The following is a 14881-nucleotide window of genomic DNA, read 5'->3' on the forward strand; positions in this document are numbered from 1 at the left end:
CAACCTGAATGTTGACATTCAAACAGCTCCAACACTGCGCTCATTTAAATTCAAATTAAGTCAACTTTAAGTCTCTAATCATCTAATCATTTTATCTTGTTCTGATTGTTCCTTGTTGTACAAATGTTTTTATACCTTTTATATATTGTATTGTAATTATTGTATTTATGTATTATTGTGCACGGCCCCAGGGAAGAACAACCCTGTGTTGATCTGGTCCTCCGTGGATAAATAAAGTTGAACTGAACTGTACTGGTACCATATCGGAACTTCCGATTGCTAAAGGTACGGTAAATGATATTACGCCATGATTAGCCAATAGAAACGCCGATACATGCGTGACTTCATTCAGTACGCTGCTGCTGCTGCAAGAGTAGTGAGTGTGTGTTTTAGCAGCATCGAAGTCGATCGTTCGCGGGTGTTGTTGATGCTGTGATTAATATTCTGTAGCCCGATGCCCTATAGCAAATAAAAAGGAAAGCAGTTTTGCTAAATTTGGCGACATCAAGCGAGAATAAACTATTTTAATAATAGAAGCCAAGCCTAGGCCTTAGCTACTCCTGAAACCTCCTCTAATCTAAGCCTAGTCTAGTAGTACGCCTATAATAAGTATGCCCTACTACTAGGCGGGTGTTCGGGCTAGGCTTTAGGCCTAAGCCTAGCTTAGTAGACCATTCTCTATGGTAGACCAGACCATAAAATACGCAAGAATAACAGAAAGGATTTTTAACCCAAACATTGTGATAAGCCCCAATCGAAATACATGAAATGGGCCTGAGTTTTATGACAATTTTGATCGTAACTGTTCGCGCCACGTTTCTCATGATCGCGACGTCGACTTCGCAAAAAAGCCAAAATCGAGTCGGTCATTTCTATTGGCCAATCATGACGTAATATCATTTACCGTACCTTTAGCATTCGGAAGTTCCGATACGGTACCGTATCTCTAGCCACGGCGTTAACCGAATTAACAGTTAAGATAAGATAAGATAAGATAACTTTATTGTTCCACAAGGGAAATTCTTCTGCTCGTCATCACATACAGTATTATATTAACAAATGTAAAACAAATATAAAGTGGGAAACAATAGGCAAAATAAGTCATTTTCAGGTTTTATTGAATTTGGTGGTGATGCAAAGGTATGGAGTTGTTTAAATTGTAAGGAACTTAAATGAAAGAGAAAAATGTTGTTTAATTTTTGAAAATACACTATACACTTAGGAGCCATTTTATTATTCACAATGAAAATTCTATTTTTTCTGGGAAAAACTAAAAATTCTGGGAAGCCTAGATTCTCCTTTAAAAATCTGGGAAACAAATTTATGGAGACTTGGAAGTTTGGATTTCGGTACAGTAATTACGTTATTTGGGAAAACCCCATGAACCGGAAGAGAAAGGTAACAGTCTTTCATCACAACTACGTGGAATGCCTCAGTGAGCGTTGCTTTAATTACAGCAGAGGAAAACGCATTTCACCGAGAGAAAGCAGCGTACGTTTTCATGTAAATTGTAAAAATTTTGGCTTTTTAGCACAAAAATTAGCTTGTCATTATTATATATCCCGGTAATTTGGTGGAAAGTATTTGTTTATTGAATTCTGCAGCTTTGATTGGATTGGCTTTTTTTCTTAGAGGCGCAGTTCTACCATTTGTGACTTTACAGTCAGTTTCAAATGAGTACTGTAGTAGGCTACTCAAACCACGTATTACAGTACATATAGTTTATTATTACTGTGATATATTTGGTGGTTTCATTTTTTTCCAATTTAAGAACAGCTAAATACGGACGATACAAATGGCTAGTGAACGCGATTATAAAAATGTAAACGTCGAACTTATGAAAAGAAATGTGAATAAACATAAGGAAAACCGAGACCAAATGTCACCAATGGAGGAGCAAACGCTGAAAGAAATACTCCGAGAAATAAAGCAATGGAAGCCGTATGGGACTGTTATCCAGCATGAGATGCCTAGAATCGTCGTTTTTGGAAAGTACGGAAGTGGCAAAAGTTCTCTTCTGAATAGCCTCTCTTGGGTTATGAAGTTTGAAAACAAAGACAACCCTGGTAAATTTATTGAGACCGTTCCTTGTTCACGACAGCGTGGGACCCATGGTGGAGGAAACACCAACCGCCTCCTTGTCCATAATGTTGGTGGGATTATGGATTTTGTTGATACGAAAGGATTTCCTGCAGGCGCCGTGCGAAAATGTACATATGAAATCAAACAGATATGTGGTGAGTGACGTTCAGGTAGCAATCCCGCGGGCCATCTCCGGCCCCCAAGTGCGTGTTATTTTGGCCCGCGAGATCAAGCCGAAAATAATTTTGCATTCTGTTTTGACGACTAGGCCTATTGCCCCTAAAATTTTAGCGATTTAATCAATCATATTGGAAGAACTATCGCAGCAAACATCCAGATTTACGAAGAAGGCCGGCCCCGGTCCCCCTTGGAAATTTAAAAAAAAAAAAAAAAAAAAAAAAAAAAAGAAAGAAGGAAAAAGAGGTTATTTTCGGGCGTTTAGAAAACAAATATTTCGCCGGGGCGGACCCCCTAGAGTAGTGTTCATATGGATCTTAAGATCAACATTTTCGACCATGGGCACAGCGGGAGGCACGCTGTCCACGGGCTGGTATTTTCTGGTTAAATGACCATTTTTTGTGTTTACGGACATCTCAGGATTCGCCCCTGAAGACTACTGTATTACCGATGATCCATTGTGTGATATAGAACATTTTGACTTGTTTACTACCAAACACACAAGGGTAACTTTCGTAGGTCAAGATGCCCTGTATAAGGGCGGCTTATTATTTTCAATAACAATTTATAATTCGGGAAGGGAGACACCGTCCTTTAAACCCTCCATCGCCTCGCACCTGCAGCTTGCCCTGGTCCTTCAAATTTATTAAATAAAACAGTTTTGACCTTTATTGCGATATAGTTGATATAGTCGAGGTTTGTCTCACCATGGTCTCACGTATGAGGACCAAATGTAATATTGTTTTCATACGTGGGCCTAAATTCATATCCTTATAAACAGTTGAAATACAGAATAACCGAACGTATAATCCCAGTTTGGTGTTAAAAACGTTTTTTGTAGACCCATATGTACGTACTTACAACCGAATTTCACAACCTCAAAGCGTTTGAAAGTTTCTACAACGTTGTGTGAACGTTATTTTGTGACATGCCAAACCATAACGGTCGTGAACGTTATAAAACTTTTGTGTTTGTTGGGATGGTGAAGTCTGTAATGTAAATATGATATTCACCTCTCTGTTATGCATTATTGTACAAGTAGATAGGCATGTTGAGTAAAAACGTTTACCTTTTTGAATTGTACTGGTCAAGGTCTACCAGACCAGTGAGGTTGGATAAATATGTTTGTCATATGTATTTATTTAGAAAATCGCTTTTGTAAGTTCCATGATACATACTACTCTTAATTCTTTGAACAAGTTCACCACACCCAACATTTTCTTGTTAGATTCTTCATTTAGATTGTTCTAATAAAATCATTAATGAGTAATAGTAATAATTACAGGCGCATAAGAATACAGTAATAATAATTTATTGAAACAACACCCTTATATCGGTGGCACACGCTCATAATGGTGCGTTCACAAACAAAAAATCAAGATGCCCAAGTATGAAGAAAACCATAAAAATCACAAAGTAAATTACAAAAAGAACAATTTGGATACAGTACACCGCGACAAGTCCAAACACATCGAATTTGTAATTGTAACTTTCAATTCCTTTCGGTTTGCCATGCTCGTGTAAGATAAAATTTACAAAACCTGTCAAAACTCCTTAAAAAATTCACTACAGTACTTAAAAAAGTGAATCCCTCACCAAGAACATATAAAAGTTTGTTATCATGTTCATAATCAAATCGTTATTAAGTATTATTAATTGATCTTCCCTTATAGAATGTAATGCATTACATATAAATAATAATGGGTGAGATCTTTCAGATTACCAGAGTTACATAGGGTACAAAGTACATCATTATTTTCGGTCTATTTACTTAATTTAAAATCCAGAGGCAGAGTATTCGAATGAGCTTTCAGAACCACGAAAGGATTTTTCTACGCAGTTATTAAATTTATAACGTAATTTCATGGGGTCTGAATTTAATTTAATAAGTGATCTAATCATTATATTAGGCCATCTCTCATCATTCATTCTATGTAAGTGGTCAAAATATTTCATTCTTGATATATTGTTGTTATGGATAATGGCATCCAACCAAAATCTCCATATAATGCCGCTTTTGGTGTATAATAAGCTGATGCTTTCAAAATGTATTTTGCCATCTGCATTTGAATTCGTTGTAGCAAGGCAATTAAACAGAAGGACGCACATCTTGGAACATCAAAGCATGGATGTATTATTCAGAAGGAGGTCACTCGGCAACAGATCCCTTTGACGCGACAAACCTATGTGTTCCCATAGAGCTATTCTTATTATATCTCTATGTGTGTTCCCCGCTTTTGGATCGCGCGCGGGCGTATTACCCTATAATTCACATTTTTTCGTTAGCAACAACTTGGCAACGACATGCATTTATAGCTGTCTCTCTTCCAGCAGAGCAGTTGTGCAATAAAACGTTTGATTTTAACCCATTAAATATCTTTATAATGAACAATGTTCCCCCGATTAGATTTTTTCGGGCTTTTGGTATGTTATTGTATATTTCAGGAACGGATTCCGTAAAATATTTGTGTTAAAATTACTTCTGTGTTCATTATAATTTTGTCTAAAGATGGACTGGTTCGACTATAAAGCTAAGTCAGCGTAAAACTGAAAAATACTCAGATTTTGGATTCATTTTTCGAATAGTTAACCCTCATTAACCCTAAAATGACTTAGTTTATTATAATCCTTAATCATTTATTAATTAATATCTGTTAAAATTAGAATTGGCGAGTTTTGGCCAATTTATGAAAATTGAAGTTGAAATATACTATACTTTTATAGGTCATGTAAATGTTCCATTAAATTCGAAACTTTTCTTGGAAGAAAATATTAATATGTTTGATATTTTATGAGAGATAAATGTATCAGCTTCAAAATAGAAAAGATTGCGCAGCCATAGTGATTGACAGTATGTAGTGCGCATTGAGAAAAGAAGGTGTTCTCCATTTCGTCATGTTCAATTTTTTGGTCAACTATGCCTGTTGAAAATTTGATGGCGGGGAACACATGGGACTTCAAAAGCATCGCGCAAACGTTCTTTACGCGCTTCGGCAACTTTGATCTTGGTTCATTTGCATAGCGCTGCGTGCGCGTGGCTTTGCCGAGTGATCTCCTTCTCAATAATACCTCCATGGTTGTAGCCTCTCAATATCTGATTTTGAACCACCCAGTATAATTACTAATAATTGATGGCAAAGCAATTGTTTGCCATAGAATATTACCATAAACACTCTTTTAAAATAATAAAAATTATCAATTAACGATTTAACATACGAAACTAACCATAGAGTTCTATTTTCTCTATGAACTAACTAACCTATTACCTTTTTGAGTGACGTTTTCAACTTGTGTATATGTTCATATAAGTTTCGTGAGATAAAAACTCCGAGGTATTGATATTATTTTTATCTCTTTCAGCAATATAATGATTGCCAAGTGATCATTGTTTAAATTTATCAATTTTTCCAAAAATAAGTACTTTTGATTTTTTGAAATTAAAATCAATTTCAATCTTTATAAAAACATCCTGCTAATTGCAGCATCTGTCATGTTCACTATTGGCAATGATGATGGGATGAGTCATAAAAGATAAAAATAAATATAGGCCTAAGACCTGTCCTAGAAAGATCACTACAGTAAACAACACCACATATTTCTTGATAACCGAATGCCCATTTCTAGTATCTTTGATACTTTATTACTAAACATAATACCTGTATAGTAAGGTAGTCTTTCAAAGTTGTGGAGTAAGAGTGTGTGTAAAACACAAATGTACAGCATTATTTGTTTAATAAAATAATATTTAATTTCTATGAAATGAAATTTTATCAATGAGAAAACAGATAATGTCAAAATATTGTATATACATGGAGGCTTCATGATCAAAAGTTCTTGACAGGATTTGGTATGTTGTTCCCTGGCACGGCTGGGCTGCTGGGCCGCGGCTTGGTGCCTGGAATCGGTAAATAGGCCGTGAAGTAAAATGTTTGCGGAACGCTGATCTAAGCTACTTCGGAACAATTATCATCAAGTATAATAGTATCATCAGAAACAAAAATACCATTACGCTCTCCATTTCTATCAATTCTATTCCTACTAAACCATTTACATCCTTCAACTGAAGGCTCCATCATGTGTTTTTTTTTTTTGTTTTTTTTTGTAATGTTTCAGCTACACCAATGCAATTTCTTTTTTTTGTAATGTTTCAGCTACACCAATGCAATTTCATACATCTTAGCCCTAAGGTGATTTACACAGTTTTAATTGTTGTATCCTGACTTAATCTATTTTTTTTTTATCTCTTTTACCTCCTCACTAATGGTTCGGTGTAAGCGATCTCAGGTTTATAAGACTCGTTTGAAGTATTACCATGAAATCTATGCGCGCCACAGTGTAAAATTCGAAAAAAAAAAAATTAAATTTAAAATAAATTGTAGCTGAACTCCTACTACTATAATTTATGATTTTCTGTTCACTTCTCGGGGCCCATTCGTCCTTTAATCTCAGTCTGCCGTCACTGAAACAGATAACTAACTGTTAATCAATAGCACACCTACATGATGCTGCTTATTTGAAACCTGCGCATTTCCAAAGAGTATCAAGAGGCGATAGGAGCAATTAAAGATGGTACAGGTAAATCAACAAAAACCATATATATTATTTGGTCTGTTATAAATATTATAGTGGCCGCATTTAGTATTTTTGCGCATGTACTGCATTCTTGATGACATAAAATTATCAAATAGATCGGAAAAGTTAAATCTCAAAATGTCTCTGTTCATTTTCGGGGTTACTGTTTTTTGTTTGTTTTATTAACGATACCTACTTGACTCTGTAATCTGGGTGACTTTTGAGATTCAAAATTATAATTTGAAAACTTGTTTGAATGCATGTCATACCACTACTTCCTAAAACCGGTTACAATTTGATATAATCTGTACATGCTGAACCATTTTTAAAGTCCAAAAATAATATTCGAAAAAAAAAATTGAATTCAAATTATAGGAACAACATCATTATAATAACAATACCGTTTAGCTAAATGGTTGACTATTAACTTCGAGGAGTTATCTCGGTCTCTGGTTAATTATTACTATTGTTATCGTGCTCCAGGGTAAATATACACGTACACCCTTCCCTCTCCCTCAGCAAATATTTGGATTTACTTTTTAATATAGTCAGCGATGCATCGAGAGATGCAGTTTAATATCCAGTAGTCTCAAATACAGTTATAATTAAACACGTAACACTTTTGCTGAAACCTTTCTTTTTCCCGTAAGCCATGAGAAATCCTTTACAATACTTTAAAAGCATCTCGACTTTTTTTATTTATCTATATTGGAGGGTTGGGAGAGGGGGTGAATGGCAATAAAACAAAAATCATTCACACGACTTGTTTGGTATTAAGTGAAACCCGAACGTTCAACTAGCAGATCGTCAGTGGTGTAATCTAACGTACGCGTTGCAATAACAGTATTGCGTGTTATCTTCCGTGACAGGCTGTGCCCCACTCATTGTTGTTACTTCTAAAAGAGAAGTCGAAGGTGAAGAGAACGAAATGCACTCGCATCTCACAGGAATAGGTAAGTGTAATTACAGGATCATGTCCCGCTTACTAGAAATAATTCGTAGAACGCCGTAAAATAAAATACAAGTTTACAGTATTTATTCACTGATCTACAAAATATTTATGACAGGGATACAGATAGTACAGAAGCACGTTAGTGCCACCAGTGAATTAAAATTTCAGAGCCGTTAACAGCCGGTCGCCAGATATTTATCTGGCGGCCGCCAGATAATTAAGTGGCGGCCGCCACATAATTATCTGGCAGCAGCCACTTAACGGCTCTGAAATTTTAATTCACTGGTGGCACTAATGCCACTAACGGGCTTCCGTAGGATAGGGACAGGGATATGTGGAGTGTAGTATAGACATCTTCAATGTTTACATTGGCCTGGCTGAAATTCCGGCAACGCACCCCCCCCCCGCCCCCGGTAGGCAAAATATTTGCCGAGTATACAAAGCAGTATAATGCTTCTGATTATCTGTATTTTTGTTGTGCCCAAATACGAAAGCAACACGGATGAAATTTACATGGCATAGTTATATATATTATGTTTTTTTTTATTCAATATTTACAGTACGTAAAGTCTACGGCTCTGTTGCCTACCAGTGGAGTGCGCCGCCATCCATTCAGCCAGGCCAATGTAAACATTGAAAGGGGTCTTTAATTTCTTTTTACTGGCGAAATTAATTTATATATTATTATTATCATCATCAGGTTCCTCACGGGCTTTGTTCATTGATAATTATCTGATAGATGATGAAGGAGAAGGTCCCACGGATGACGATGTTGACTTCACAAAGCACCTCGCCCTGTGTAAAGTCCTTCAAGCTATCCAGTGTGACTACGACCAACATTTGAAAGGTTTACAGGCAGACAGAATCGACATAGATAACATAGATAACATGACAAAGATAAAATACATAGTTCTAGGCTTCTTGGTACTATATATGATTTTTAAGCTATTTTAGCTCAAACAGCACCCACGCAAACATTCGGTACTAACACTTACAGTGTATATCCAATTTTTTCCCCATTTTTCTCAAATTTTATTAATTGGTATTTCCATCGTTCTTTAAACATATTATCCTAACATTGCATTTTAACGTGCTTCGTAATGTCTCCTTGTATTATATCTACGTGTCTGTTTTGTACTTGTTTTACCCATGGATACACTACGTTTAAGTGTGTGCTAATGCATAAATATCTGCATAAAAGTGTATACTGTACTGTATTCAAAAAAGATTATTAATACTAGGCCTATGTGCTCACACGTCATGTCACCCAGTCGTAGCTAGGAAATCAGTAGTATATACTATTTAAGATATATATATATATATATACTGTATATATATATATATATATATATGCTGCATTGGCAAACAAGATAATGAAAACAAAAGAACTCCGGGGAGATGGTAATAAGTTGCCTGGTATATTTATTAAGTCAAGTCAGCAAACGTATTCGGTTATCAACCTTTATCAAGTTCAATCAAAGCTTGACAAAGATTGATAAACAAAAAAGTTTGCTCATTTCACTAATTTATTTCGTTTATTTGCGCTATATAAATCCATCTATTATTATTATTATTATTATTATTATAAATATACCTGCAACTTATACCATCTTTCCGGAGTATATAGGCAATATTATGTACTCAATCACACATATTTCAAAAAGTTTCTTTTTACAAGGTTACATCATATAAGGCTGATAGATCGGTTATAATTAGTAATTGACCAAGATGGTGAAACGTATTTCGATGACATAGGCTATTGCTAATTTGTATTAGTAAATGTTGCCGTTTATATTATTAGCACCATGTTAAGACTACCCGCCTGTTACCAATACTTGGTAGCTTCATTGTTTACTAGCGTTTGTGACAGTTGAAATGCAAAATATGCTATAACCATGGACCTATTAATATTATACATATTAATAGGTCCATGCTATAACCATGGAGGCTAATCCTATGCTATAACATAAACGGTAAGCCTACGTTTTGAAGACTTTAGAACCTGACGACTGTTTTTCCCCTAGAATGTCCCTCTGCTACATGATCAAATGCTTTAGTTACATCCTCGATATTAAATATTTTTTCGACAACTGGTCGCACCTGTAAAAAAATTGCAAAACACTGTAAAGGATAGGCCTACAATTTAACAACAACAGAAACACTAGCTTTGGTTTGCATGGCGAAGTAAGCCTACCACTATTAAATGCTTGCGGAGAACTTTTCCTACTGTTGAGAATGTCTCTCGACGCTTCGATTGAGTTGCTTCAATCGTCATCAGAAGAATAATATAGGCCTACTTAATTTATTTTCAGATATTATTCTTAAGAATATATATAAATTAAAACGTAACAGGAGAGGAATTTGATAAAAATAAAACTGATACAGTAATTAGGTTCACAAACCTTTCTGTCGTCTACAAGTCTACGAACATATTTCAAAGCCTTTCCATTTGGCGAAAAGAATCCCCAAGAAAATCGTTTGCCAAAAATTAAACGCTAAAAAAAATGAAGACCGAGTAATTATTTACCTTCTGTCTATATTTCAACATGTTTAAATTATTATTGGAGCAAAATCTTATTGTTACATTGTTTAAACAAGGTAAAAGTATTTTCAATCAAGAAAAATTGTACCGGTACAATCATGAGTGAGCAATAATCGAAACCTAATAAAAGCAGCATGCGGCCTCTCTATACATTATAAAAAGGTATCACAGGCGAGCACTCGAGGTTAATTGGATCTTGGAAAACTTAATCAGTAATTAATTTCAATAGCAGGAAAGGCCTGTTTAAGAGTAGATTAGTTACAAGCATGTTGTCTTCATCAGACCCTTGCCAATATCCAAACATTCATCTTTCGCGTAGAATGGAGTTTAATATCAAATGTTTGTTTTTCCATGTGACTGATTCATTGGTTGTTTGCGTATTCATTGATTATTTGATTGATTGATTAATTGATATTTGATTCGTACCTTTAGTATACTAAGTTGTATGTATCGCCAGAAGACCTTGACGCCTCCAAGCACAAGGCCATGGTCATCAACAAGGGGCATTACGGGTGAAACAAGAGAAACAATTCTGCCTCCCCATTTACATGCACTAAAGCAGGAACTGTACATAGTCGGACCAATAGTATCTAAAATTAAGTCAAATCTTGACAACATATAAACGAGGAATAGAAAAATAAAGATAAAAAATGGATGGTTTGATAGCTTTCATTATCATAGTTATAGTCATTATCGTTATCTTCATTATAATCATTATCAATATCATCACTATCTTGATTAGATATTATTATCTAAATATCAGTTATAATAATAAATTCTCTATTATAATATGTGTATAATTTTTTTTCTTCATTTTTTTGATAAAAACATATTTATACACTATAAAATTTCAGACAAGATGTAACAGTCTGTTTTTATTGTCGTAATTATCGTCGTCTTCATTATCACCATCATCATTATCGTTTATTATAATTTATATTACCATATTAATATCTAAGTATCATTTATGTTAATAAATTCCTTATCATATTATGTGTATATTCTAATAGTCGTTTAAAATATTGTTTGAAGGTTTGATTGGCGAAGTAACAATAATAATAAATGTTTATGGTGCACCATGTAGATAGTTTTGAAAGAGAACTGTTGTTTTTGTTGACACTGTCTTGAGTTGCTCAATCGTCTTCAGGAAAATAATAGTTTATAAATTGTATTTTTTATTTAAATATTTAAGAATATTATTATTATTATTATTATTATTATTATTATAAATACCACCATTATCACTATTATCCTTATTAATATTATTATTTTTTCACTTTTTATTATAATTAATTAATTATTAGTTAGAATTAACATAGATATAATATATATTTTTTTAATTTATTGTGAAGTTTGTATATTCACTTACTTCGGTTTGCCTTCTAGAGCTTCAGACAAATCTTGAAGTTTGTAATCAATTACGTCATCAACACCAAGTTTTTCAACCAATGAAGCTCCAGTAGAGCTGCAAGTTGTGGTGACATCACATCCCCATGCTTTAAAAAGTTGAATAGCAAATGTTCCTATTCCACCGGTGCCACCAAGTACCAACACTCTTCGTATAGAAAAAGTATATTACATTACAATTTCTTGCATTTATTTCCATCATAACGTTTATTAAAATTGATTTGCGCACTTCATAACAGGAAAATAAATCCTTGCCATTTCATTAGGTAGGCCTAGTGTGGCATAGTATTATCAACTAATTGTAGATTCATTTTTGAAATACTTTTATCATTCTTCATATAATTTAGGTCCATTTTCATTCATTCTTTCATTCATTTTCTCCATTGTGCGTCTCTTTATGCAATGCTTTCATTCGTTGAAAGCAAGTGGACTGTTCCATTCGGAAGGAAGGTAGACCAACTTTTTGAAAATGACAAAAATTTATTTTAGGTGTGTCGTAAAGCAAATAATAACAGATAAAAACAATTTTACTCGCAATGGAAAACATGTAATTATTAGTTGAAAGATGAACTTTTCCTTTCATCAAGTCATGAAATATTCATTCCATTGCGCTCATAAACATTCATTTGTTTATTATACAGTAGTACATTCTCTACGCCGCATAAGCTGACGGTTCATTCTGAAACTGATTAGTACAATTGAATGCGAATCAAGCTGTGCTTAATTAAGTAATCTGATTGATATTAGGACTAATAAATGGTTATAATATTCTTTAACACCTCTCTATTTACTTGGAATGTATTCTCTGCTCTGCAAACATAATCAGTCAATCTATTGGTTGAAATTAAAATTTTCCCATTCGAATGTATATGCATGGTCATAGACGTACCTTTTTCCTTTGGCATCTTCCTCCGAGATGCAACCTTCTATGGCGCTCCAGACTGTTAGAAATACATACGGAATTGACGCTGCTTGTTCGAAGGTAATGTCCCTTGGTTTAAGGCTAATTTCCCCTTCTTTCACCACGACTAATTCTGCTAAACACGCATTGGGCCGAGCAACATGAATTGCACCCCAAATCTGTAACAAAAGCAGATGAATACGAGAATGTCAATTTCAGAGTACCGTATCTAATATTATAGAAAGAGATCAATCTTTTCAGACACTATTCATTATCCAATATCCCCTATTTAGCAGGAATAAAGCTTATTTTAATTTAAAAGAAATTATAACGATTTACCTATGGCCATCGATGTGCCTCTGACCCTCAATTGGCCTATGGCTCTCGATTTGGGGTACACTGTATGGTAGGTACACTTACCTCTTGACCTTCTTTGAACTTCTTGACGTTGTTCCCAACGGCTTCAACTATACCAGCACAATCCCTACCAAGGGTTATAGGGAATTCCTTTCCATCTCCAGCGGGATACTACTCATGTGGAAACAAATGGTATAAATATTAATAGTAATTGTTATTGTCGTGATGGAATAATAGACAATAACTGGATTTGCGTCAGGAGAAACATGTATAGGTGTAATTTTGCCCTATCTGACGTGGAAATGTACCGAATACTCAGTACATTTGAAAACAACTGCGAAAAAAATCGCAAGTTGTTCTCGGGTGGGACTCGAACCCACGATCTCCAGATCACTAGCCTGGTATCATACCTCTAGACCACCGAGATTGCGCCTGATGGCCAGGGTTGAATTCGAGTCCAAGTAAGCAGCGGGTACTGCAGTGTTGATAGTAATTGTTATTGTCGTGATGGAATAATAGACAATAACGGGATTTGCGTCAGGAGAAACATGTATAGGCAGTTGTTTTCAAATGTACTGAGTATTCGGTACATTTCCACGTCAGGTAGGGCAAAAATTACACCTATATATAAATATTAATACTGTTTAAAAATTATTATTTATTATTATTATCATTATAATTATTTATATTATTATTAGTGTCATTATTATTCATCAATAATAATAATAATAATAATAATAATAATAATAATAACAATAATAGATGAAGATGATGATGATGTTCCTGTTGCTGTTTATAATGATTATGACGATGAATGGTGATAAATGATGTTCGTATTGAATATAGGCCAATGTTAGCAACATGGAATAACAGCCGTAACGTTTCCAACCGTAAAGTTAATGATAGATCTACATACAATTTGTATATGTATAACTATCTTTCCAAAGGCTACAAGAGACAACCGAGTCACAATATATTAAATAATGATGATGTAAGGTAAGTGTTTCTAACATACGTTAAAACCTCGTCTCATCTTGTTTAGAATTACTCTTCCGTATCCTGTACTAATTCTTAAATCAATTGGATTGATGGAAGCCGCCTTCACGCGGATCAAGATTTCATCGTCCATGAGCTTTTCAGGACGAGGGTTGTTATCGGTCAGCCTTATGACATCTTCTCCATACTGATCAATAGTAGCCGCTTTCATTCCATCTTTACATGCACCTCTTGGCTTCCGTTTCATCTGTTCTTCTTTTTTCTGTTTATTTGATTGAGTGAAAAAGGACATAGCGGCCGCGATGATGAAAAAAACTGCCAAAAACCAACGAGAAACTGCAAGAAAAAATATATTTATACTTTACAGATGTATAGTAACTGTTTATAAATGTTAAAAAATACTCTACTGTGATATTATGTGTGGGTGATTTTGGTCTGTGTTTTTTTTTTTTGAATTACCATCATATTTGGGAATTCTCCAGCACAAGAAATGTATTAGCGTTCCGATACAGCGTTCTATTGATTTATAATTTGGTAGACTGGTTGCTTAACTGATTGATTGACTGATTGATTGATTGTTTAGTTAAATGATTGATTGATCTATTGATTGATCGATTTACTGATTTATTTATTGATTAACTGATTATTACTTACTTGGAATATCACTCACAAAATATTCAAAATCATTTGGAATAAAAATGAGCGACAGCATCGCCAAGATTGCAAAAATGGTTGGCACCAACATCTTGGATTCTGCAAAGGCAATTAGAATTAGGCCTACTATTATTACCATCATTATCATCACCATCTTCACCATCATTATCATCATCATCATCATCATCACCATCGCTATTACCATCATCATCATCATTATCATTCATCATTATTATTAGTA

The 14881-nt window shown here is 34.5% G+C and overlaps 1 protein-coding gene, 1 long non-coding RNA gene and 1 other non-coding gene across 6 annotated transcripts in view; 1 reads left to right on the top strand and 2 right to left on the bottom strand.

The window, feature by feature from the left end:
- Positions 1-6783: 6783 nt before the first annotated feature.
- LOC117108520 lies at positions 6784-8617 on the top strand. The gene is made up of 3 exons (XR_004445380.1): positions 6784-6834; positions 7701-7784; positions 8484-8617. It is a non-coding gene; the product is annotated as an uncharacterized LOC117108520 (long non-coding RNA).
- Positions 7846-14881, bottom strand: part of LOC117108519 (reticulon-4-interacting protein 1 homolog, mitochondrial-like) — a 7576-nt gene continuing 540 nt past the window's right edge. For 3 of the 4 annotated variants that reach the window (XM_033250550.1, XM_033250551.1, XM_033250549.1), the window contains exons 2-9: positions 14641-14739; positions 14006-14322; positions 13054-13161; positions 12622-12812; positions 11695-11880; positions 10752-10932; positions 10186-10278; positions 7846-9883 (exon numbers count right to left, since the gene is read on the bottom strand). In XM_033250550.1, coding sequence (XP_033106441.1) covers positions 9779-9883; positions 10186-10278; positions 10752-10932; positions 11695-11880; positions 12622-12812; positions 13054-13161; positions 14006-14322; positions 14641-14731 — 1272 coding nt within the window. In that variant the 5' untranslated portion in view covers positions 14732-14739 and the 3' untranslated portion in view covers positions 7846-9778. The remainder of the gene's footprint in view (positions 9884-10185; positions 10279-10751; positions 10933-11694; positions 11881-12621; positions 12813-13053; positions 13162-14005; positions 14323-14640; positions 14740-14881) is intronic. The other variant, XR_004445379.1, reaches the window with a different exon arrangement.
- Trnat-agu lies at positions 13346-13417 on the bottom strand. Its single transcript has one exon. It is a non-coding gene; the product is annotated as a tRNA-Thr (tRNA).

This window comes from Anneissia japonica, unplaced genomic scaffold, assembly GCF_011630105.1.
Source record: "Anneissia japonica isolate Jap-2015-1 unplaced genomic scaffold, ASM1163010v1 scaffold287819_len434453_cov191, whole genome shotgun sequence".
NCBI classification, from domain to species: Eukaryota; Metazoa; Echinodermata; class Crinoidea; order Comatulida; family Comatulidae; genus Anneissia; species Anneissia japonica.